Genomic DNA, 24,974 nt, shown 5'->3' with positions numbered 1-24,974 from the left:
TATTTCATAGAATTTTGGTACCCCGAGAAAATAACTCAAGATCCGCCAGTGCCGATAAATCCTTCAAACAACTTAATATGACGATCCTTTTTTATTTTTATATATGACTATTTATCCTTTTTTTTTAAGGAAGGAATTTATATATATATATATTATGTCACATGTGAATTTGCGATAAATTTTTCGCCCAGGCTCTATGTAATTTCTGGCTCCGCCACTGTGCTACACTACGCGTCATAAATAAATATGAAAGAGAACCTCTTCAAAAAAAAAAATATATACGAAAGAGAACAGGAAAAAAATTAATGAAACAAAAAACATTCCGTTGCCGGGACTTGAACCCGGGTCTCTCGGGTGAGAGCCGAGTATCCTGACCAACTAGACTACAACGGATGTGCAATAAATATTATGCTTTTATAATCCTTCCTTACTTGATGGTTCGTCGGTTGACAAATATGTCAACTTGGAACTCCCAGCAACAAGTTCCATAAGTATGTTGTGCTTATTCAAGACATTAAGAATTTGCTTCACCAAAATTCGCTTTTCAGAGTCTTCTACACGCTACGATAAGGCAATCATTATGATGATTTAATGCCTAAGCTTAGTGCTTATGACCAATTCAACATCTTTGTCCTTGCTTTTCTGTGTGGACTTGTTGACTTGCTTCATGTTGATGATTTGGGGACCTTTTTCTTGAGAGTTTTGTATCTCTTTTTCTTCTTTTACAAGTCACACTTAAATTTTAAGAATTCAACTAAAAAATAAAAATTTCCAGAGTTTAGAAGTATTAATGCACTATTTCTAAGATAATATTTTTTTTGGATTTCTTATCAAATGTCTGTAGAATACTTGTTAGCATTTTCTTAACTTATTTTAGTATATATTTTCACCTCTTATAATCGTTAAGGCTTGAAACCTTAAATTATAATTTTATTTAAGTCTAATGTTCGAATTTTTAGTTGCTAACAATTCTTGTGTTGGATTAGTGGTCCACCTGGATCAGTCCCCACAAAATTACAGGAACTTCAATTTAACATCACTAGTTGTTGTTTGAAATGATCCCTAAATTAGCATCTCTTATACCAAATAGCTGATGTTTAAAAAAACACAATCAGAATCACAACTATCCATAATTTCGTCAACAACCTCTAAAAACACTTTGTCAAAAAAATAAAATAAAATCCATCTCTCCTCTATTATTCAAAGACAAGTTATTTTTTTGGGAAATATTCAAGGACAACTTTACCAGGTTGGGTTTGCACATTCATTCCCTCTCCCAGCGGCCAGCGTGCTGCCTCTTCACGCCAACTCAACCTTACTACTTTTAATTTCCTTTTATTCTTCTTTTATTTTTTCCTATTTTATTTAATTTAATTTTTTTTTTAGAGTTTAATGTGATTTGATGCCAATTTAAAATTATATGTTAACCAAAAAAATGTCAACAAAAATTTGATTCAGTTAGTGATATTGACACAAAAATATTACTCTATCCTCCTTAAAAAAAAATATTACTCTATCCGTTTTTTCAAGTGCCATTTCTTGCTTGTTCAAAAAAAGTGTCATTTCAAAATAATACATGCAAATCAAATTAGTGGATTCTTTTAGTTTTTTTTATTTTTCTTATTATATCTCATTTTAACCCACCAAAGAAATTACATTTTTTTTTTTGTGCACACTCTCATTTCAATAAACTTGATTATGCTATATTTTTCTAATTGTTAGTCACTCTTCATAAAACCATTATTATAGGTGACAAAATTATATTTCATGGAAGTTTAAATTTATACATAACAAAAAATAAACTTTGGTTAAAAAAATTTGAATTTTCCAAATATACAATATTAATTAGTTTTATTGAAAATGATTAAATATGAGTAATTATAAAAGATTGACAAATTACACCCTTAAAGTATCAAAATGAAAGTTAAATAGAAATAAATAATATGTACCCAAACGAAAGTAAAAGAGAAACAAACCTATTATCTAGTATTAAGATCTATTATTATGACCCTAGTGAATTCTCGGAATATCACGAGTTTTTCTACTTGCACCTTAGTTAATTATGGTTGCACCCCAAAATGACAAGATTATCCTTTCATAAAATTTGATTTTCAAAAAGCCTATTCCTTCTTTTTTGGTTACACCCCAAAACCCTTCTTCCAAAACCATAATTCTCCAATCGATCGATTGTGTTCTGCGAAGATTTTCAAAACCATACTTTCTCACGTCCATTCATGATTTCAAAGAAAATTCGAAGCAAATCAGGTTAGCAAGTGTTGTTCTTCAATCGATTGTGTTTTTCTTGTTATGGGTTCTCAGTTCTGATTTTGTGTTTTCCTTGTTCTGCGATTCACAGTTCTGCGATTTTGTAAACTTAGTTTAAGTAGGTTCATGTAAACTCAGTTTAAGTATGTTCATGTAAACTCAGTTTAAGTATGTTCATGTAAACTCAGTTTAAGTAGGTTCATGTTAACTCAATTTAAGTAGGTTCATGTAAACTCAGTTTAAGTAGGTTCATGTTTACATGAACCTACTTAAACTGAATTTAAGTTAACCTTGTCAATGTAAATTAAAACCGTAATCGTACAGTGCATCAGTGCAGTTGAAGGAAAAAAAATTGAAACTAGCAAATAGAAGAAGAAATTCACTTACTTATATCCAATTGAGTATGGATGAAAAAAATTTTGATTCACTCTTTAATTTTCATAGAGATTGATATTGAACATCAAATTGTTTGATCGATCGCTTTGTGGGGGTGAAAGAGGGTAAAACTCACTGACAATGAATAAAATTAGGGTTTTAAGAAAATTTATATAAAAGGACAATTTTGGTATTATAAAAAAATTTTAAGAAAATTTAGGTGTAACCAGAAAAACATGGGGTGTAAATAGAAAAACTCGAATATCCCTCACACACTTAGAAATATAATACAAAATAGAGACCATTTACTTATAATTTATTTCCCTAAAAGAAAAACTTTAATAGACCAACCAATATTTTTTCTTGTGAATATTTTTTTCTCTTTACAAAATAGGTCGATGATTATGATTTTCCTAAATACACCTTATTTGAGAAAAAGATATTGATTGAAAAAGATCAACGGCACAGAAGGACTCAGTCTAGAAACGCGTCATCACGCGGTAACAATTCTATAAGTACCCTCCCAACCCTATCTCTTTCTTCACAACAGTTACAAACAACAACTCGCCTAATTCCTCATCTTTTTACTGCTTTTTTTTTTCATAAACCCTAATTTTTCATTTTCATTCTTCAAATTTTTACTATGGCTTCCTACAAAGTTGTGTTGATGCTTGTGGCTGCATTGTTGGTGAGTTCCACCTTCGCTCAATCACCATCGTCATCTCCGTCCAAATCTCCTGCGATCTCTCCCTCCGCTCACTCACCGGCTGCATCTCCTCCCGCACCTGTGAAGAATTCTCCATCTCCTTCGCCATCCGCCATCAACTCTCCACCATCTCCTCCTCCTGCTTCCTCTGGTTCACCCGCCGCCGCTCCTGCTGTTACTCCATCATCGATCTCCACTCCTCCTGCTGAAGCACCATCAAACGGCGCCGCTTTGAATAGATTCACCGTTGCCGGATCTGCTGCTGTTGTGATTTTCGCTGCCGCTTTGATGATGTAGAGAGTTACTCTTAGTTTATTATGTTCTTTTTCTTATCACGAATTTACACAGATCGTGAGAACTATTTTCCTTTTTGTTGTTGCCCTGTTTCGATCTGTGTGACTACGATTCATTCATTCTATTAATTTAATTATACAATTTATTCGTTTCAATTATTATTCATATTATTGTCGATCATTGTTTAGACTTACATTTGTTTATCTTAAAAATAATTCGAATATTTTTAAAGAATTTGATAACCAAAAAAGTTAATATTCCCATACAGAATTGAAAACTGAACAAGGACAAATAATTTCAATTTTGTTTGGTAATTTCTTTCATACACAAGTACTATGTTAATTACAACCAAACAATAATGTACAAATGATATTTTGATTTGGAATGAGTTGTTTCAACTTTGTTTCTTCACAATCTTGTCAATTAAGGGTTCAACGAATGATTCTAATTCCTCCATATCATTAGTCACCTTTTCAACCTGTGTGTGCCAAAAATTAATCAAGTAATCATAATTAGTGGTAAATGTTAATAGTGATAATAATAGAGTAAGAAGTAAGTACCTTGTGTATGAATTCTTCTGTTATTTGAGCACCATGAACAGCTTGTTTTGATGCACTTTCTACAACCACCGCTACTTTCTTTAGCTTAGCATCCTCAGGAAGCGTCTCTGCTAAATCCTCACTTACCTTCTCTGCTACGGTTGCAACTTTTTCTACTACTTCTGCCACTTTTTCAACCCCTTCAATCACAATCTCTGCTTCTCCTGAATCCACATTTTAACCAGAGTTATCAAATACTGTAATTCTCATGTTAGTCTCTTTATACACTCCCTTTGAATATCATATTGCTATTAGTTAATATACCTTCTATTCTTTCAAGTTTCCCCCAACTTTGACTCCATAAAGGTAGCATGAAAGAAAGTAACGAACACACAATCCATTTAACCCTGCATGTTCATCATGTTTATGCGGATGTGACAAGATAATGACGACAAACCAATTGTGAAATTTCGCTACGACTCATTAGAGGAATACTTTTGTTAGAATAGATATATAGATAGATGTTTTGCATAGTCATGAATATATAATTTCCATTCATTGGTAAACTAAACTATTATTCTCAATGTTTATGCGAATTTTGCAGTTAAAGTGTTTAAGCTATAAGCCCTTAATTAAGTTGTTTGTCCAAACATGGACATAATATTCAAATGGTTTGCCTGGTTAATCTAATGCAACCTCTAATCATAACAGTAGTAAGGGATGTTAGTTCATACCAAGAAGAGAAGGCGAAAAATTTAGAAGCTGGGGCTTCAGGTTGAATCTCATCATTCTTTATTCTAATAAAGTACATGTTGAAAACAAATTTAGCATCAACATTCATAATGAACTTTATTTGAAGATGGAAATTAAATTAAGTTTGAGGCTTTGAGTATAGCTACCTATTTGCATTAGTGCTTGTGTTGCTTTTGGTGCTAAAGAATTGCAGACCAGGATTCCTATTCCAATTCCTACTTTCGACCCTAGTTGTTGTCACAATTGGACTGTTCCTCTTGAGTCCACCATAGCTTGATTGGAATCTACTAGCACGAACTACATCCACAACCCCTCTGAATTTCAAAGTTATCCATGACCCTCTTGTTGACATATTGATTAGAGTTCTAAACTTTCAAGTTCTTCACAATTTCTGGAATGAGAAAATATGATATATGCTTGTCAATGATACTTTCTAGTTTATTTATATTGACAAACTCAATTATACAGATTCTTCGATTTTTACATTGGTATTTACGTGTGGGATTGGTGACACTTGCAAGCTATGCACTAGGAAGAAATCAATGAATAATTATAGAAAAGTAACAGAAAATGTGGAAAATCATATGAAATAATAATATTTTGGATATGAATTTGGTTACTCCAAGCAAAGTTAAGGTCTAAAAAAAGGGTAACGTACGCTAATTATCATTGTACATTTATTTCATGTGTGTTCCTTGTAAGTAAGTTAAACGTTTGGTATTGAAGGCAATGCTTGTAGTATTTCCTTCTCCATTCTTATCTATTATTATGTTGCTTGTTGAAATTAGGCCTTTCTTTTGTCATCATGATTTTTTCCTTTCTAAAATATGTAACAAAAATATCATAAGCGGGTTAAACACATTTTGGTTGAGCTGGGAAAGAAAAATGGCAAGCATTGATTCGTGGGATGGAAGCATAATTATTTCTGTAGGCTTTGGCTGCCAGTTTAAGAGATGAAACAAGGGCTTGCTTGTTAAAGGCACCACAAAAAAATCATTTTGTGGCACAAGGAAAATGATTTATAACAACATTCAAAGATAGTAAACAAACTAAAGAAATTCATGGAAATTGGAAGACATACTCTACTATTAATTTTTTTTCTTCATTCTACCTTAATTAGTGTTGTAATGTGACTCAAAATTGGATTTTGGGTTTGTGAAGAATCGGGACACGATTTCATAATCGTGTCGCGATTTTCAAGGTAGAATGTGATGTTACTACTGGAGACAAATCGCAACACGATTTTGGAAATCGTGACACAATTTTCGGATAAGATTTGTGTACCTTGGGTCGTACGTAAGGAATCGTGACACGATTTTGACAGTATCAAGACACTATATAAGCGTTTCAGTTTATTTTTGAGTAAGAGCTTCAAGAGAGACAAACTTGAGAAATCAAAGGAGGTAACTTTAGGGTTTAGGGTCTTTGATTAGGGTTATCTTGAGAGGTTCTCTTGGGTTGGAAAACATTTGTAAACACCTTGGGTGAGTGAAAATCAATGAGTGTCTTGTTCATTGGTGAGATTGGGAAAATGGTAGAAATTAGGGTGTGTTCTTTGTGAGCTTGTTAAAGCAAATTTGTTGTAACCCTTTTTATATCTCTTTGTAAGAACTCATTTATAGTGGATTGGAGAGATCAATCTCTCCCTCATAGTAGGTCAAGTTGGACCGAACTAGGTAAACATTTCTTGGCGTGTTTGTTTCTCTTCTCTCTTTATCTTTTACTTATGGTTTTGTGCTTTTCACTTTATTCCTAAATTAGATCTAGGTTGGTTATTGTTGTTATTGCTTGTTGTTACTTTGATATTGGTTACTACTTCCCATTGCTCCACACAACATAGTTTTATTGGTTTTATTTTGAGTCCGAATTCACAATAATTATCGTAATTAAAAATATAAGAGCTTGTAGTACATGGCTTTAGCATCATTATTTTGTAAAAAAAAAAAAAAAAAAAAGCAGGTTTTTTAACGCTTGTCACACTATTTATATATAAAAAAAATAAAAATTGTCACATTATTTTGCATTTTTCAGATGGTTTTTTCAGTGTCATTGTCTGTCGTGATAGTTGGCTGGAGTAATGTAAGCCCAAATATACCGACTTGAGCTGCCATGAAAGGGATATCTAATGCAAAAACTACATTAAAAGTCAAGATTGCAACGCGTAGATGATTCTTTTGTTGCTATCTAAGCTACTTTTGGAAACACCTAACCCCTTGTTTATAATCAATTTATAGTATTTTCTTTGTGTGGGTTTGATTTCACTTTTTATATAGATCTTCTTATATGTTTGGTTGTTCTCAAATAAAATTAATTATTTTACTTGAAGCTAAACATTGAATGTTTTGATTTTAGAATTGACATTAACCCTCAATTTTATTGGCCAATTCATTTTTACATGAATATATTAAAACATATATTTTATTTCGACTTACTTTAAATTAGAATTAAATTTACACATTCAATTCATTCAAAATGACTAACCAAACATACACTTCAACAAATTTATATAATTTTTCATATACTGGTTCAAAGAACATTTAGTCTTATAACTTATTACTTATCATCTTTAATCATTAAAATTCTTTTATTTCATTTCATATTTATTAGTTAGTTGAATAATCAATTTATTTCATGTAATACTTTAAATCTTAATTATATTATCTAAGGCATTCGCTATCAATTAATTTATCAATTATGTTTAGATCCTTAAACATTTAGTACGGTTAAATTAAACTTTCTACAAATACCATGGTAAAAAAAAAAAAAACTAGCTTATTCGTGTCAAATTAAATATTAATTTTAGAAGATTAACATTTAAGCTAACTCAATAAGAAAAAGAAAAATCATAGTGTTCCCCGAAGTCAAACTTTGAACCTAACAAACCAAGTATTCATCCAATCCAATACGGCAATACCTACTACCTCCTTCCTCTTCCACTCCTCATGTATTGATTATTCTCCTCTTTCCCTTCATCCAAACCCATATTCAATATGGGACTTCATCACAGAAAACTCTTATCTGAATCTGAATGTGAACGCATCTGTGATGAGGATTGTACCACAGCCACAAGCTCAAACTGTGTTAATTGCCTCAAATTCTGCAATTCCTACAATCCTCCACCAACACCATCTGATCACACCAAACACAAAACCACCACTTACTTGATCATAAGTTTTTCTATTGTAGCAGCTATTTTCCTTGTTCTTTGCTGCTATGCATTCTATGTCAAGTTTTTCTCCCGTAGGAACAGGTCAAGAAGAAGAGCCTTGTTAACAAGGCAACAAACAGAACAAGGTTTTGTTGTTGGTGAGGAACATGATGATGGTTCTGTTGTGGACCACCCTATATGGTATATTCGAACTCCTGGTCTTCAACAATCAATTATTAATGCAATCACTGTTGTTAAGTATAAGAAAGATGAAGGCTTGATTGATGGATCAGATTGTTCTGTTTGTTTGAGTGAGTTTGAAGAAGATGAGAATCTTAGACTTTTGCCAAAGTGTAACCATGCTTTTCATTTACCTTGTATTGATACTTGGCTTAGATCACACATTAACTGTCCTATGTGTAGGGCTCCTATTGTTGTTGACCCTTTGAGGATTCCATCTATGGAGCCTAATGTTTTTGTGGAAAGTTCTCAGATTGAAGTTTTTGAAAATAGTGATGGAAATGGAGATAGTGTTGTTTCTCAGTTGAGAAATGGAGAAGAGGAACCAGGGGAAGAGGTTGAGGAAAATGGAAGAAGGGTCTGTGAAGATGGGAGTTCAGGTTTAGAGATGGTAAATATGCAGCCAAGAAGATCAGTGTCTCTTGATTCTTCTGCTGCTGCTAAGATCAATCTTGCTCTTTCCAAGTTTCTATCAGTGGAATCTCAAAGGAATTGTAATAGGGAGCAGGTAGGGGAAGTCAATGAACAAATTGTTTCAAAGAAGGTTGGTGAAAATGGGAATATGGTAAATATGCATAGTGCTCCTTGTTCAATGAATAGGTCAAGATCCTTCAATGGTAAACACCTACTATCTTTGTATAGTAGCAGTCAGAAGAAGAAAAATGCTCCACCAAGAAGCTTTTGATTGTCCTCTTGTCTCAGCTCAGTTCTTGCATAGTATCATGTATTTATTTTTAACTCTCAACAAGATTATGAGAGTTTGAGAGTTTTATGTATGAATTAAATAAATCAATGTTATGATAAAGTGTATAATAGCAAAGCAAAAAGGGCACACAAATTAAACAAATTGAAGATTAATGTTCTTATTTCTTGCTATGTTTTGTTCAGTTGCCATGGCCAAATAAGTGATGCGTGGATGCTAATTGCTGAATTAAATGCAATCGAATCTTGTATGGATTTAGGGGATTATTAGTCTAAACATATTGATCACTTAGTGTGCTATTTGCACTTTTCTTTTTATCATAGACTAAAGGAAAAAAAAATTATGTTGCCCTAATTGGAATTATAAACAAGACAAGACAATATGCGTCTATTTAAATTAAAAAGAATATGTTACTACAAGAATTATCTTTTGTTGTTGTATTGTATATGTCAACAAAATCCAAGGGTTGCTTTAAAGCCAAGTCCTAACTAGGTAGGTACCTCAGTGAGCTAAGGAACACTAAATGAGTTTTAAGCAGAAAGTACAAAATTCAATCCTTGAAAATTAACATAACTACTACCTTATTAATCCTTGGGTAAAACAAATTGTCATGTTTCAAAAACATAAGCAGAGTAAAATGTGACATATCAAGAACACAACAATGAAGAGATGAATAATGGTTGGATCTATTATATGTATAGTCACATCCCTAAATGCATCGAGTCGGTTACGTACGGATATTCAAATTAAGATCAAGATCAAACAATTTAAATTTAAAATTTTTTAAAAAAATTGCATTAAAATTTGAATCAAGGTACACATGTGGATGGACTGCACACGGTCATACCACACACAATCCAAATCTAGAGTTGGTCTTAAGATCTTTGGTGTCTTGGACGAATCAATAAAATCGTGTTCTTTTAATTATTTGAATGTCTTTTTTATTTCATTTTTTGTTGCAAAAGATTCATCAATAATCAAAATCATTTGAAAATATATTTCTAATAGAATTAATGAGTTAAATAAAAATATATCAATATAATATTAACTACTTATAAATCATGCCCCTAAAAAAACGGTGCTCTGAACTCCCTCCCACTCTCACGGCCATCCCTGTCCAAATCCATAATGATTAGGTTGATTGACAGACAGACACGTTTCAGATAAACAATAACAGAGTAAGGAAGAAAACACAAAAAGAGATACATCTTTCTTTTCATTTGAAGAGGCAAAACAGAGCCTATTAATATTTATGTCTTGTCACTTCTCTTTACATTATCCATTAACTCTAAATGGCTTCAACACTTCCTCCTCAAGTTAACCAAAAATCCAACAATGGAATCACTCCTTTCACAAGTGTGAAAACACTCTCAGAATCACCAGATTTCAACTCTATTCCATCCTCCTACACATACACCACCAACCCACATGATGAAAATGAAATAGTAGCAGACCAAGATGAAGTCAATGATCCAATCCCAGTCATTGATTATTCTCTCCTGATCAACGGTAATCATGATCAACGGACCAAAACCATCCATGATATAGGCAAGGCTTGTGAGGAGTGGGGATTCTTCATACTAACCAATCACTCTGTATCAAAGAGTCTCATGGAGAAAATGGTTGACCAAGTTTTTGCTTTCTTTAACCTTAAAGAAGAAGATAAGCAAGTGTATGCAGATAAGGAAGTAACGGATGATTCAATAAAGTATGGTACAAGCTTCAATGTTTCAGGGGATAAAAACTTGTTCTGGAGGGATTTCATTAAAATTATTGTTCATCCTAAATTTCACTCACCGGATAAACCTTCTGGCTTCAGGTTTTTGCTTATTCTCTCTTTTACTTTTTCCTTGCAACTCTAAATCCACCATATGCTCAGTCTAAATCACCACATGTTGTAGATTCTTAGGTTGCTTTGCTCATAAGTTTTAAGTTCTAAATTGTTTGTGGTTATAGACTTATAGTTACGGTTGCAATGCAGATACATTTTTAAGATGGTATTAAGAAATAAACTGTCTGTGGTTGCGATCGCAGTGCAATTATTGATATCACCGATAAATTTCATGGCAATGCAGTTTTTATGTATAGAGAGAATTGAGACAAATCTCATATTGCATAGACTGTATAATTTGGTAATGAACCAGTCTGCTAAAAAAATTATTGTTTGAGCTATATATGCAGCTCACAATAGCTAGCTAACTAACTACTAACTAATAACAGTTACATCTACTGCTAACAGATGCATAACCGTCCTAATTGACTTTAGATGAAGTTTGTTGAATCTGACAAGCTTCTACATCCTTAATAGTTCTAGGGTACTCCTAAACCTTTGAATTGTTGTCACAATTGCAGTTGCATATTACAGTTTATAACTATAATTAATATCAAGTCCTACTAGATGTATTTTATTGTTGTTAGGCCAGACTAAGATATGATTAGTTGGAGATCCCACTTTGACTACTGATATGAATAAAATAGCTATTATAATTTGTAAGTATGTTAACTTAAGTACTACTCCATCCGTCTCATTATAAGTATCTGATTTGAGTTGTGCACGGTTCTTTAAGAATATGATTAGTTGTGTTTATTTCAACGATAAAATAAGTTTCATTTACAAAACCATCCTTAGTTGTAGTAAGTGGAGTAGTAGTTAGGTGGGTTGAGACGGAGGGAGAGTAACCATTAGGACATGATGGTTTGTATTCTAAATTATCCTTTTTTTTGTGCGGTTGTAGGGAAACATCCGCAGAGTACAGCAGAAAAACATGGAAATTAGGTAGAGAACTTCTCAAAGGAATATCAGAAAGTTTGGGTTTGGAAGTCAACTATATAGACAAAACAATGAATCTAGATTCTGGTTTACAAATGTTGGCAGCAAATCTTTATCCTCCTTGTCCTCAACCTGATCTTGCAATGGGAATGCCCCCACATTCCGATCATGGCCTCTTGAACCTCCTCATCCAGAATGGAGTTAGTGGCCTTCAAGTTCTTCACAATGGCAAGTGGATCAATGTCAGTTCCACTTCAAACTGTTTCTTGGTCCTCGTCTCTGATCATCTTGAGGTACACAAGAAACCTTTATTACCTATCCATTTCTCTTTCCTTTTTCTAACAATGATTTTGAACTATGTAGCACTGACACTTTAGACTCAAAATTTGTCTAGTGTCCAAAATGTATCAGCGTTCGACACCAACACGTTACTGATACATGTCACTAAGTTCGATATTACCAGTTTTTCAAATTATTATAAGTGTTGACGTATCAACTGTCAGTGTCGTGTCCTTGTCTGTGTCACACTTTTTATTCTGTTTTGCAATAGATTATGAGCAATGGCAAGTACAAAAGTGTAGTACATAGAGCAGCTGTGAGCAATGGAGCTACAAGAATGTCATTAGCAACCGTTATTGCGCCATCCTTGGACACTGTGGTTGAACCAGCTTCCGAGCTACTAGACAATGAAAGTAATCCTGCAGCATATGTTGGGATGAAACATATAGATTATATGAAACTTCAACGAAACAACCAGCTTTACGGGAAATCTGTGCTAAACAAAGTGAAAATATGATTTTGAATCACCTTAGTGTTGCTCTAAGTAGTAGGCCAAAATTAAGTAAAAGTTTGTGACAAAATTGTAAATAGAATAAGCAACTGAGTCTTCTTTGTAAAGTTTTTGTAAAATGCTGCAAATAATACTATAAGAAAGGTTCAAGTAAGGTTCAACCAAATCCAACTACTAGTGTACTATGCGCCTGCAACTAGAATGCAGGGGGTGTGATAGCTTTAATTACAAGAAATCCTTTAAGATTAAACTCATGTGCTTCCTTCCTTATTTCAATTCATATTGGTTTCCTAATTCTCCCCTTCAATTATCCATCTTCCATGTTTCAGGACCACACACGGTATAATCTGGATGATCTTCAGCAACACAATGTTTTATGGATGAAATTAATAATTTATTTTTCAAACTAAAATTAACTATAACCTACGACATTTCTGTTATATAATATTAAGCAATAGTAACTTTTGACAGGGATCGAGTATTATTATCATTAAAGATTATAATTTAAGTCACCGTGAACATAAACTTTGTAGGTACAGACATTGCGATATGCAGAGGTCTCGGGGTTTGAAGCCCAAATTTCTCACTTATTCATCTTGATGGGTGAATTTTTAGCTACTAAACAACTTAACAAAAAAAATATATAGTTTAAATATTGTAAAAAAAAAAAAAAAAAAAAAAAAGAGAATAGTTTAAATACATTATTGACTTCTTGTGGTATGGCTAACCATCCTTGTATTTTTTTAAGGTTGATTTGAGATCTTGCGAAGACAAAAAGCTGGTCAGATAATTAATCATTTTGATGCTTGCGGGAGGGGAATGTTTGTGGTGCAAATGGCAATCATTGATAAATATACAATGCAATTAATTATCGAGTAAATGCAATCTTGCCTTGATTTCTTAAAAAAAATTGCTTCCTTTCATTTACTCTGTATGCATGAATAATAAGTCCAAAGTTCAGAAATTGCGGGGTGAATCTAACATAAAAGTCAGCAGAACGCATTGAAGTGGGTTTTACTAATTGTACCTTGTGTTTTTTTAATTGCTTTTTTCACCCTACCCTTTTCTCGCGCGACCTGTTTTTTGTTTTTTTTTTTTTTTTTTTTACGAAAATGCTCATGAGGTTTTAGGATTTTAAATCCGAAATAATTTTTCACTAATTGTGATTTTATAATTCGAAATATGTTTATCTATAATCTACAATCAGAATCTCTCTCATTTCAACAATTTTGAATTTTGCTTTTAAAAACAACCAAAAAAACAAAGTAAAAAATTATTATAAAAAAAAACCCTTTCAAATAAAATCATAAAAATACCACAAAAAAATCTAAAAATTAAATAAAACTAATGCAAATTTTTTTAAATTTTTCTGAGAATATGCTAAATTAGAAAAAAATGAAAAAAGGGTCTAAACGTTGGAATTTTGGATTTTGAGGGGAGGAGTCTCGTAAGAAGTTCCTTCTAAGGAGTCTTGATTCTTGATTTTTTTTTCTTCTGATTTTCTGTAAAAGTTTCGGAGCAATCTGATCAGTACCCCGAGAACCGAATTTTTTACTAAGAACAACTAACAATGACCCAAAACAGAATGATGAGATTAAGAAGAATTAATATGGTCCTTAAAGTGGTTATCCATGTTACAAACATGTTTAGAATTTATGCTGATACAATTCAAATTATATAATCCGAACTGTTTTTCCCTTGAAAAAGGGTGTTTAGAGAGTGTTCGGATCCGAAAAAATCAAGTAGTGCACCCTATTTTTTTTTATGTTTTCGAATTATAAAATCCAAATTGATAAAAGCTCATTTTTTTTCATCCTATAACAAAGAAAAAACTCAATTCGAACACATCCATGTATTATGAAATTGGACGCTCAACAATGTGTATATGGACACATCCATGTATTATGTAGTATTTACTTTTAAAATTAGAAGTTATTTTTTTACTTAATAATAATGATGTTATTTACTGGGTTTAAGTTTGAATCTTCAAATTTTTTACTTCTACACATTTATGGTGGGATTTTCTAATCACTAAATAATTTGATTAAAAAATAACCTTTTTAATTTGGTCTGTTGATGTTGATTTGGAACTCTAGAATGTATTCCTTCTTAGAATTTTAGATTTGATTCTGATCGTTGTATGGATGAGTTAGTTTAGCTTATAAAAAAAGAAAAACATTACAAAAGTATGTAAATATCTATTATATTGATATTGATTGAAGGATTATTTTTACCACAATCCACTAATGAAGTTTCTACGTCGGTGCCCAATAAAATATTGAATTTGAACTCAAGTACTTTTGAGACGTGAGTAGCATTCCGATAAAGAAAAACTACTAGTAGTGTTTTTGGATATTTTAAGAAACAAGCAAAGGTGGGTCCGATCCAAATAATTGAGCAGTGTGAATGGAATAGAATGATTGCTGCCACCCCAACTCATAAGTCATAACATCGAGAGTACAGTGCATTATACTTGGAATATGGGTCGTGTGAAGGAATAAATGAAGAAGTAGCTTCCAGTTTTGCAGGTTGCAGTGTGAAAGGATCAATGCACCATGCTTGTCCAATCACCAACATCCAATGGGCACATGCACGTGGGGAAATAGTTGGAGCCTACCTACCAGCCAGGAACAACAACAACACCCAACTCTCAGCCCCCTTTCACAAATGAAACAATTGTTAGAATACCAGTAGTCCCTAACAATATATGTATATTTGATGCAAGTGGAATGACTAAATGATCTCTCTCATGATACTTTGGTAGCCTTGATTTACTTTGTGCAAATACACTAAACACATCTCTCCATAGTAGTTCACCGAATCATGGTTTTTACGTTTAACTCATGCATTAAAGAAGAGAATGATGATTGAATGACAAAGAACTAGTTGAGCAAAAGAAATGTTAAATTCATTTTTTATTTTTTTTTTTATGTGAAAAAACATGTACATTTTTAATACAAGAACAACCATTTCACATATGAAAAATAACCTTGCAACAAGGGTCACAATCATACGTGATCAATTTTTTTAATCAACATTTTGAGTTTGTATACTTTCTCTGAGTCATGTGATGTTTATGAAACAATATTAATCAAATTTATGAAGAGATACAAACATTGGGACCCAACGACATATATGAGAAAATCGCAAAATTGCAAGATTCTGAATGGCGGCTGGTAGGCGCCCTAGCACCCATAGAGACGCTTAGCGACGATGGTTGCACTCAGTCAGGGCATCTATAACGCATACTTTTAGTAGAACCAGGGCCCCTCAAATAGAAACACTATGTTTAATTTCAAGCTGATGATGTGCTTTTCTTATTTCTGTATTTTTGCTTCACATATTTGATTTTGGGCCTTCCAATCCAATGAGTCTCATTCCATCCCATTATTTTGGAATTGGAAATCACTTACAACTATCAATCCTCATTCATGATGAATGATTTATTTTTCTCTCGAACTCACTATAATTAGGGTCTTTGATCTATAATAGATACTTTAAAATATCTCCACGACTTAGACTTTTTAGATCGTCAATGAAACTAATAATTGAATCAATAGCAGAATATTGGTTAATAAATTTATTGGGAAAGCCTTTTATGTCAGACATATAGTTTTAATTGTAAAAAAAAATATTTTAATAAATTTATACTATTAATTGTATTTATTAATGTGTGTGTTAAACCTCTTTTTTTTTAAAAAGAAATATAAGACATGTGTAGTATTATTTGGATAGTAAGTAATTTTAAAAAGATCCATTATATCAAAAAAGAATCAAACAAACCTTAGTTTTCCCTTATTTTGTTGTAAAACTAAAGCATTTATTTATTTTCTTCGAATATATAACCAAAGGAAAATGTTAGATATCAAGAATGATTTTATCAAGAAAGATTTAAGAATGACATGGCAGAATAATCATCCTTAGATTTCAATCTTATTTATTAACCTTTCATAAAAAATAAAAAAAAATACATAACATCCATCACCCAATGATTTCCGGCCAGACTGAGATTTTATTGACTAACATTAATTTCAGGACAATTTCTTGATAAAATTTAAGAGTGATTATTTTACCATGTCATTTTTAAATATTTCTTAATATATATCATTGCTCGTAAACAAATTGATACATATATTGATATATTGATGATAATTGATAATGTAATAGGCTGTTCTTCCCATACATACCATACCCGCGACACTAATTGTGAAGGAGCAGAGACCCTACCATTCTTATCCACACTACTGTTAGGAAACAGAGACATGATGCAGTTGGTCTTTTCTTTGTTTTTTTTTAGAAAGTATGGTCGTTTTATATCTAATCAAAAAACTTTAATGCCTTACTCTCACATGACATATGCGACAAAACATCCTTACTCTTCTAATTCAAGTGTTTACATATACAGTTAAAATTGGCATAATCTTATAGTTTTTGTTTGAGAAATTTATATAGTTGTTAGTTACATTTCTTTCTTAAACAAGTTTATATGGAAGTCTCAAGATCAATTACATTTCCTTTAAGATACCATAATTATATGAGTGTTTTTTTAAGAACTATTTGAGTTATTAATTCAATTCTAATCCTAGGTTGGCAAGAAAATTATCCCAAGAGTTAGCTTCTCTGTAAATATACTTCAACGAGACATTCCAATAAAAAATATGGATAAGACAAACAATGTCGAGTATGATATTATAATCAATGTACTATTCTCATTTGGTCTTCCTAGCCTTAGTGAACTATATATAGCCTTAATTAAAGAACATTGTACAATTTAATACTTTTTAATTAAATTATGATGATGCTCCTGCATATTCGAAATAGAATTGTTGGATTTAAGTATGAGTTGTTAATCTTACATTGACTATGATTTTTTTTAAGTAATTGACTATGAATGTGTTCCATATTAGATATATAAGATATTTGATATATTTCATGTTTCAAGATATTTTGTGAAGATGTAACACATTCCTCTCTTATTGGTATTAGAGCTTTGGTCTAATGTTGCTCTTAGCGCTTCTTCAAATTGTCTGATTCAACTTAGCGGGAGAGTGAGAGTGGAACGTGTTTAGACCAAATATATGATGTAGGAGATTCATACAAAATGAAAAAGTTGTTGGGTTCAAGTGTGTGAGATTAGTTTCATATGTCGATTATGAATTGACAAAATGTTTGATATATTTATTCATACACTCAAATCTTAAAGATTTTAAATAGAGATGTAATGTCTCTCTTATGGTCCTGAAATATTGATTCATTGTTGTTTAGACGTTCCCTCAATTTCGCCAACAAAATTATGCTAGCTATGCCCCTTTTTAAACTTGTGTGGTGACTACATTATTCAATAACCTTACAATTTCTTAGGCTTACCCGATTACCGAAATTATAATAGATCATTATTTTTTTCCTCTGCACTTCTCTCCAAAAGTCTCGATTCATCCTTATTAATGTTGGTGTATATTTTTATATATCAAATCACTCACTCATACCAACATTTCTAAAACTCCATTATCTTTGTTTATCACAAAATTTCAGGCATAAGAGCAAATACTCACACCTTCTTCTTCAGCTCATTTGAGCTCTTGTATATAAAGGATTATCCTCATTAATCCTTCATCTACACCTTCCATATGTTTTCCATATATCAATAAGTAAATTGTCAAGAACTCTACCTTTTCATCTCTTTCCATTTTGTTGCTGATGGGGCTTGAAGTGAAGGTTAGAGTTTGATCATCTATTTCCTTACATGCATGTACGTAGTCCTTATTGTGTTTGATATATAATTTTCCTTTGAGTTGTTGAGAATGATGAAATTAGACTATGGCTTTAGTTTATTTTTTTAATGGAAGTCTTTTTTTCTTGCTAAAAATAATTTTACTGAAGTTTGATTTTGACATATACATAAACTAGAATAGGCAACTGCTAGTGAATATCCTAAAGTCTAAACAGATAATTTTATATGGACATTTGTTTTTATTACATTTTGAAGATATATATTTAAGCAATGTCCTCTGAACACTAGTTAGCACGATCCATTAGAATGACCTAATTAAGTAGGCTTGCAAGACCGAAGATTTTATTGAACTTCTCATTTTATAATTTGATGCATAGAAAGTTTGCTATTAAATGATTTTAATTGAGTGTACAAAGTTATGGAAAAATACGATTTTATGTAGTTTGCTATTCTGAATTGCTTTAAAAAACTTATTTACTTGTAATTTTGATTTGTATGTTATCTACTCTTAGTTAAAATGTTGGAATTTTCCTAAGTCATTCACAAATTATTTCATATTTTTTTGTTAAATGATGTGGTGAAGTTTAACTTTGATTAAATCTAGAAGTACTGTCCCAAAACTGAAAATCCAGATTTCAGTCCCTTCATTCATTTGAGACACCCGACCTTATTTCTCAAGTATACTCACACTTTTCCCCTTGTTGAATATGTACTTGGAACCTTATCATAGATGGTTTGAAGGAGAAAATCAGAAGTGTAGCAAAAGTACTAGAACTTCCAAAAGCCACTTAAATCATTTCCAAGATAACGAGGTAAATATGCGTTCTCTTAAGAGGACTTGATGTTCTCAATCTCATGTGTTGGTGCTTAATTTTTTATTTTTTATTTTTTATTTTTAAAACTCGATATCCAACCCAAGAGCCGGCTAATCCGAAGGATCCAATCCCACCATCCATTTGTGGGGGTCTCATTTAAAACCAGAATATAGCTTTGTATGGACTTAACCCACTGAAATTGGCGAGGAATCAAACCCAAGACCTTGAAAGGAGCACACTCTAACGTCCCGACCGTAACTACTTTTATTAATAGGACTTTTGAACCACTTTTATTTGTTAAAAGTTATTTATTTAGATTGTATTTTTATTTTTTTTAAAGATTATAAGCAAAATAAGGAAAAATATAGTTAAAATCCTTTTGAGCAGATGAGATGTTGACAACTTATGGTGATGAGCATGTGATCTCCACACAAATGGTAAGCATCCATGTTCATAAGCATGCGACTTCCACAGAGATGGTGAAGTTGCAAATATGTTCTGTAGGACCAGGCCTTTCTCTCTAGACACCATTCAAATATATGTTTTAAATAGAACTGGGACCCCATGTACCATATCATGCATTCAATACAGGTAGACCACAAAATAGGTTGTATTTTAGCAAGTTTTTCATCAGAAGATAGATGGATAATACATGCTCCATCAATCCCACATCTACCTTTTTGTTTGCTCTTCTTAATATACTTAATGCTATGGGTAATATTTTACTAAAACTTGCTAGTATTATTCTCTTTTTTTATGAGACTTCTTTTATAAACAAATGTTTAAGTTGAAATTAATTCTAGTTTAACTAATAATCTTGTAGTAAAGTATTGGAAATGTGCCTTTGGTTATCAAAAGGAATGTTTTATAGAATTGTTATGTATACAATAGCACATGATTATGAAAGAACAGTATAAAAAGACTAAGCTGAAAAGAAGAGACATGTATGGTCAAACTCAATAAAGAAAATGTTTTGTAGTAGACATTCCAAAAATATAAAAGAAAGAAATAGAAACTCAAATGATGCATCATTATCAACAACACTCTTAAGTATGTTCATTTTGACACAACTTGTGAGAGTGAGATTTCCTTTTAATGCTATTTGGAGAAAGAAAGAAAGAAAGTGACAATTTGGAGATAAGTCCAAAGAGGCAAACACCTAGTGTGGGTTCCTACTCAGTACTCATCTCCATCAATAAAGATATCATTTTGTTATTTACCTTTATACTCACTCTCACTTAAACCTTCTATATTTAGCCTAACATATAACACATTACTGTGAGTTTGGTTTGTTTTTCAGTATGTGGGAATCTGAAAGTGAAACAGCAGCTGGAAGGGAATATGGAGGTGGAGTTCTCACCTCAACCAAACATGGTGTTAAGATTGAAGGTTTTCATCAAAGAGGCAACTCATGGTATGTTAATGTTTAACTCAATGCAGAAAATCATTATTGAAACTTCTAAAATGATCATAATATTTTTATTTTTTTTTAACTTTTGATTTATCCATTTTATGTAAGTTGCTTGAACATTTCCTCTCTTTAACATGCAGGTATGTTTCAGCTGATATTCCAAGTGATCTTCAAGTCCAAATTGGAGAAGCCAGCTTCCACTTGCACAAGGTATCTTTTCTTTTCATATTTCATGTAATTTTATTTTTCTTTCCTATAAAGTTATTTTATTTTTTCTCCAAGGATTATAAGATATACTGCCAACCTATAAACCAAGTTGTTCCGCTCAAGTCGTTAATGAGTTACAGTAATGTTTGGTATCAAGGTGGACTTCCACCGTGATACCAAACATACACTCAATTAAGGACGATTCATTTGGGAGAACCCAAGTTCGAATCCTAACTGGAACAATCTTTGGCGAAACTCCGGATTGCTAGGTCCTTATACTCTATAAACCGAAAGGTTAAGAAAAAAACTACTACTGATCTGTACTATATTTGAACTGTATTGTGTTGAATTTGATGAACTTTTCCTCCTTTTTGTTGTGAAAGTATCCTTTGCTATCTAGAAGTGGAAAGCTGAACAGAATCCTATATGATTCTCGCGACCCCGACTTGAATAAGATAGCTATGGATGATCTCCCAGGAGGGCCTGAAGCTTTTGAACTTGCAGCCAAATTCTGCTATGGAGTTGCTATTGATTTGACAGCAAGCAACATTTCCGGCCTAAGATGTGCTGCTGAGTATCTTGAAATGACTGAGGATCTAGAAGAAGGAAATCTTATATTCAAGACTGAAGCTTTTCTTAGCTATGTTGTTTTGTCTTCATGGAGAGACTCTATAGTAGTGTTGAAAAGCTCTGAAAAGCTGTCACCATGGGCAGAAAATCTTCAAATTGTCCGAAGATGCAGTGAGTCTATAGCTTGGAAAGCTTGTGCTAATCCAAAAGGAATAAGGTGGGCGTATACTGGAAGAGCAACGAAAGCTTCAAGTCCAAAATGGAACGAAATGAAAGACTCAAGCCCGAGTAGGAATCAGCTAGTTCCTCCTGATTGGTGGTTTGAAGATGTTTCAATCCTTAGGATTGATCACTTTGTTAGAGTCATTACTGCTATTAAGGTAAAAGGCATGAGATTTGAACTGATTGGTGCTGGAATAATGCATTATGCAACTAAATGGCTACCAGGACTGGCGGGGAACGACACTACAATCCAAGGAGAGGAAACAAGCAACAATAGTAATAGTAGTTTTAGTAGCGGTGACAACAACAGTAGCTGGAGAGGTGGACTTCATATGATTGTTTCTGGAACTAGAGATGAAACTTCAACTCTTCAAACCAAGGATCAAAAGATGGTTATTGAGAGTCTCATCAGCATAATTCCACCACAGAAAGACAGTGTCTCGTGTAGCTTCCTTCTCAGGCTTCTGAGAATGGCAAACATGTTAAAGGTAGGCTGTGTTAGAGATAGCAACCATAACTAACTTTTAACTACCTTAAACAATATCCAACTAATTCTAACAAATATCAAACTATCTCTAACAGGTAGCATATGCATTGATTACTGATTTAGAGAAAAGGGTTGGAATGCAGTTTGAGCAAGCTACACTTTCTGATCTTCTAATTCCTTGCTATGAGAAAAGTGAAACTATGTATGATGTGGATCTTGTTCAGAGGTTGTTGGAGCATTTTCTTGTTCAAGAACAAACTGAAGGTTATAGTCCAAGTAGACAATCCCTTTCTGATCACAAGAATGTGGGAAGTAACCTGAATGCCAAGGCAAGAGTGGCAAGGCTTGTGGACAGTTATCTTACAGAGGTATCTAGAGATAGAAACCTTTCATCGACAAAGTTTCAGGTTCTTGCAGAAGCTTTACCTGAGTCAGCTAGAGTTTCTGATGATGGACTATACAGAGCAATTGATTCATATCTCAAGGTAAGCGCCATTATATCCCTCCATCACAAATATATCTACGACAAGATTACAAAAGCCTCAAATTTCATTTTCAATGAGATTGCATTTGACTTACAAAATAAATTTTGCCTGATTCTACCATGAATGCAGCTTCTTGTATATAGTGGTATGGTATGTACAAAAGATATGAATTTAGTAAACACATAATCAATCATTTCTCTAGAAAAGATTAGCTATATTTTTCATTGTTTGGAACAATAAATGCACCAATTTCATTGATGTCTTATGTACTCATATTAGAAAAATGAGTCGGAACGATTAGTATAGTTTAGATTCATATGATATGATCATGGATTTATATTTCTTTACTTCTGGTGATCTGTGAGACAAATTAACAGGCACATCCAACACTAACTGAGCACGAAAGGAAGCGTCTCTGCCGTGTAATGGATTGTCAAAAACTCTCCATTGACGCCTGCATGCACGCAGCTCAAAACGAACGACTGCCATTAAGGGTAGTAGTGCAAGTTTTATTCTCTGAGCAAGTAAAGATAAGCAATGCACTAGCCAACAGCTCTCTAAAAGGCAGTGTTGAATCTCAGTACCAACCAATGGTAACAAACAGGAAAACGCTTCTCGAAGGGACACCGCAATCTTTCCAAGAAGGATGGACAACAGCAAAGAAAGACATTAACACATTAAAGTTTGAACTTGAGAGTGTGAAAACAAAGTATCTGGAGCTTCAACATGATATGGAAAATCTGCAGAAAAATTTCGATAAGCTGCTGAAGCAAAAGCATACATCAGCTTGGACTAGTGGGTGGAAGAAACTGAGCAAACTTACAAAAATGACAAATGTGGAAAATCATGATATGGTTCCAATTTCTGAAGAACCAAACAGAAAGACAACTAGAAGGTGGAGAAACTCAATATCTTGAGAGACATCAAATTCTCAATTGCCTAAGAACTGATACCTCTCAAACTTTAATTTGTTATTTGGACTTTTTTCTTTTCTTTTTTGGTCATATTTCATTCCTTTTCCACTTTTGGACAGCATTCAAGTTTCTTCTATTTTAATTCTTTCTTCTTTTTAATTAGAATTCTATGGAATTCAAATAACATGTAATTTGTGACCAAGTATAATCATAATTTTCTTGTGTGAAATTTCAACATGCACTGCTGATTTTTTTTGCAAAATCATACTCTACCTAGTAGGAGCTAATTAAAAGTCCTCAAGATAAAATGGATACTAAAAGTCACATCAATTTATATTAAACTTGAATCCTAATGATCTTTCATCTACACCCCTTATTCATGGGACATATAGCACCGAGGTCTAGTGCAAGTGATTGGTGTACAATGCGTGCGTTGTAAATCTCGGCTTATCAAGTTGAGTTATATTCATGTAGGGTAGATAACTCCTCCACTTAAATTGAAGAGTGTCAAATAATGTAGAACTCACATAACTTGACAAACACATACAGGAGCCTGACTACTGACTACTTTAAGGGAAAGTTCAACTATGCAAGCAATAAACTAGAAAAGTAACTATATGAGGATATAATTGAAGAAACATGATTAGATGTTCCAACATAAATCATGTCATCTTGATCCTGAGTGGAAAAGTGATGGTTATAACATGACAAAACCATTGGCTTCAATGAGTCAAGATAACCAATAAATAGCATTCAACAAAATAAGATACAGTAACAAGAGACAAGAGTTATTTCATAGCCTAGTTGGTTAAACAGTAACAAGCAATTATTGTAGACATGTTACTTACTATTCATACCAGAAGCAGACATTGCAATTTTATATATCAATCTCGATGCAAAATTATTGTTGATAATTGTATTTTTTGTCTGCCAATAAGAATACAGAGATTCGTAAGTTCCAAAATGTGTTAATCACATGCAATTTTAACATGAAACCTCCAAAACATGTTAGAGTAATTTCTGGACCATGCATATTAACAACTCAAAATTCAAATATCAAGCCAATTGGGAATAATATTCATCTGTGACATAAATAAGTTCATTCTACCAAGGACCATCACTTAAAAAGGTAATTTGACTTTATGCCAATGCATGAGTATCTTATATCATAACAAGTAACAACATTAATTATCCAATGCAGTATGAGATGATGGATCGAAATTATTGTATTGATTTGATTTAATTGAAAATCTTGGTTTGCAATCGGGGAAAGGGGGTTGGGAGTTAATGATTACTAGTACTTACCAATAATTTGGAAAATATCATTATGAATAATTAGTGTATGAGAAATGCTTGAAATATTTGTTATAGGGAAAGTTAAGATTCATTTCTCTGATAGATCCCTTTCAACTAAAATATCATTTGATTTGTTATCAAGATTCTCCCAATTTCACGGATCATAAGTATCAGAATGAGAAATTTCTTTTTCATAATCATCACCATATTTTTCAATATTGGATGCATTTGCCACATCATTAAGAACACTTGA

General features: G+C 32.6%; 5 protein-coding genes and 1 non-coding gene across 9 annotated transcripts; 4 read left to right on the top strand and 2 right to left on the bottom strand.

Annotated features, from left to right (window-relative positions):
* Positions 1 to 320: 320 nt before the first annotated feature.
* TRNAE-CUC (transfer RNA glutamic acid (anticodon CUC)) lies at positions 321 to 393 on the bottom strand. The gene has a single exon. It is a non-coding gene; the product is annotated as a tRNA-Glu (tRNA).
* Positions 394 to 3,189: 2,796 nt separating this feature from the next.
* On the top strand, positions 3,190 to 3,795 carry LOC11444196 (classical arabinogalactan protein 1). The gene has a single exon (XM_003608363.4). It carries the CDS (start codon positions 3,284 to 3,286, stop codon positions 3,641 to 3,643), a length of 360 nt encoding a protein of 119 aa, XP_003608411.1. The 5' UTR covers positions 3,190 to 3,283; the 3' UTR covers positions 3,644 to 3,795.
* Positions 3,796 to 3,910: 115 nt separating this feature from the next.
* On the bottom strand, positions 3,911 to 5,498 carry LOC11415414 (uncharacterized). Of its 2 annotated transcripts, XM_003608364.4 has the most exons (5): positions 5,079 to 5,493; positions 4,914 to 4,976; positions 4,504 to 4,586; positions 4,201 to 4,403; positions 3,911 to 4,118 (listed from the first exon to the last, which is right to left on the bottom strand). In XM_003608364.4, the coding sequence occupies exons 1-5, from the start codon at positions 5,282 to 5,284 to the stop codon at positions 4,035 to 4,037; spliced, it is 639 nt and encodes a 212-aa protein (XP_003608412.1). In that variant the 5' UTR covers positions 5,285 to 5,493; the 3' UTR covers positions 3,911 to 4,034. The 2 variants fall into 2 exon arrangements, with proteins under 2 accessions (XP_003608412.1, XP_039689702.1); XM_039833768.1 differs by lacking the exon at positions 4,914 to 4,976 and having other exon boundaries at positions 5,079 to 5,498.
* Positions 5,499 to 7,775: 2,277 nt separating this feature from the next.
* LOC11411830 (RING-H2 finger protein ATL54) lies at positions 7,776 to 9,207 on the top strand. The gene has a single exon (XM_003608365.4). The coding sequence runs from the start codon at positions 7,923 to 7,925 to the stop codon at positions 9,003 to 9,005; it is 1,083 nt and encodes a 360-aa protein (XP_003608413.1). The 5' UTR covers positions 7,776 to 7,922; the 3' UTR covers positions 9,006 to 9,207.
* Positions 9,208 to 10,119: 912 nt separating this feature from the next.
* Positions 10,120 to 12,833, top strand: LOC11407741 (2-oxoglutarate-dependent dioxygenase 19). Its single transcript, XM_003608366.4, has 3 exons — positions 10,120 to 10,842; positions 11,759 to 12,086; positions 12,344 to 12,833. The coding sequence occupies exons 1-3, from the start codon at positions 10,316 to 10,318 to the stop codon at positions 12,587 to 12,589; spliced, it is 1,101 nt and encodes a 366-aa protein (XP_003608414.1). The 5' UTR covers positions 10,120 to 10,315; the 3' UTR covers positions 12,590 to 12,833.
* A 5,081-nt stretch (positions 12,834 to 17,914) lies between these two features.
* On the top strand, positions 17,915 to 23,666 carry LOC11413369 (root phototropism protein 3). Of its 3 annotated transcripts, XM_024782776.2 has the most exons (7): positions 17,915 to 18,298; positions 19,045 to 19,126; positions 20,430 to 20,543; positions 20,681 to 20,750; positions 21,131 to 22,027; positions 22,122 to 22,511; positions 22,889 to 23,666. In XM_024782776.2, the coding sequence occupies exons 3-7, from the start codon at positions 20,431 to 20,433 to the stop codon at positions 23,426 to 23,428; spliced, it is 2,010 nt and encodes a 669-aa protein (XP_024638544.1). In that variant the 5' UTR covers positions 17,915 to 18,298; positions 19,045 to 19,126; position 20,430; the 3' UTR covers positions 23,429 to 23,666. The 3 variants fall into 3 exon arrangements, with proteins under 3 accessions (XP_024638544.1, XP_024638546.1, XP_039689664.1); XM_024782778.2 differs by lacking the exons at positions 17,915 to 18,298; positions 19,045 to 19,126 and adding an exon at positions 20,144 to 20,293; XM_039833730.1 differs by lacking the exons at positions 17,915 to 18,298; positions 19,045 to 19,126 and adding an exon at positions 20,188 to 20,340.
* The last annotated feature ends 1,308 nt before the right edge of the window (positions 23,667 to 24,974 follow it).

Source organism: Medicago truncatula, chromosome 4 (genome assembly GCF_003473485.1).
Source record: "Medicago truncatula cultivar Jemalong A17 chromosome 4, MtrunA17r5.0-ANR, whole genome shotgun sequence".
In the NCBI taxonomy this organism is placed as follows: Eukaryota; Viridiplantae; Streptophyta; class Magnoliopsida; order Fabales; family Fabaceae; genus Medicago; species Medicago truncatula.
This window is presented reverse-complemented; position numbering and strand designations above follow the sequence as displayed.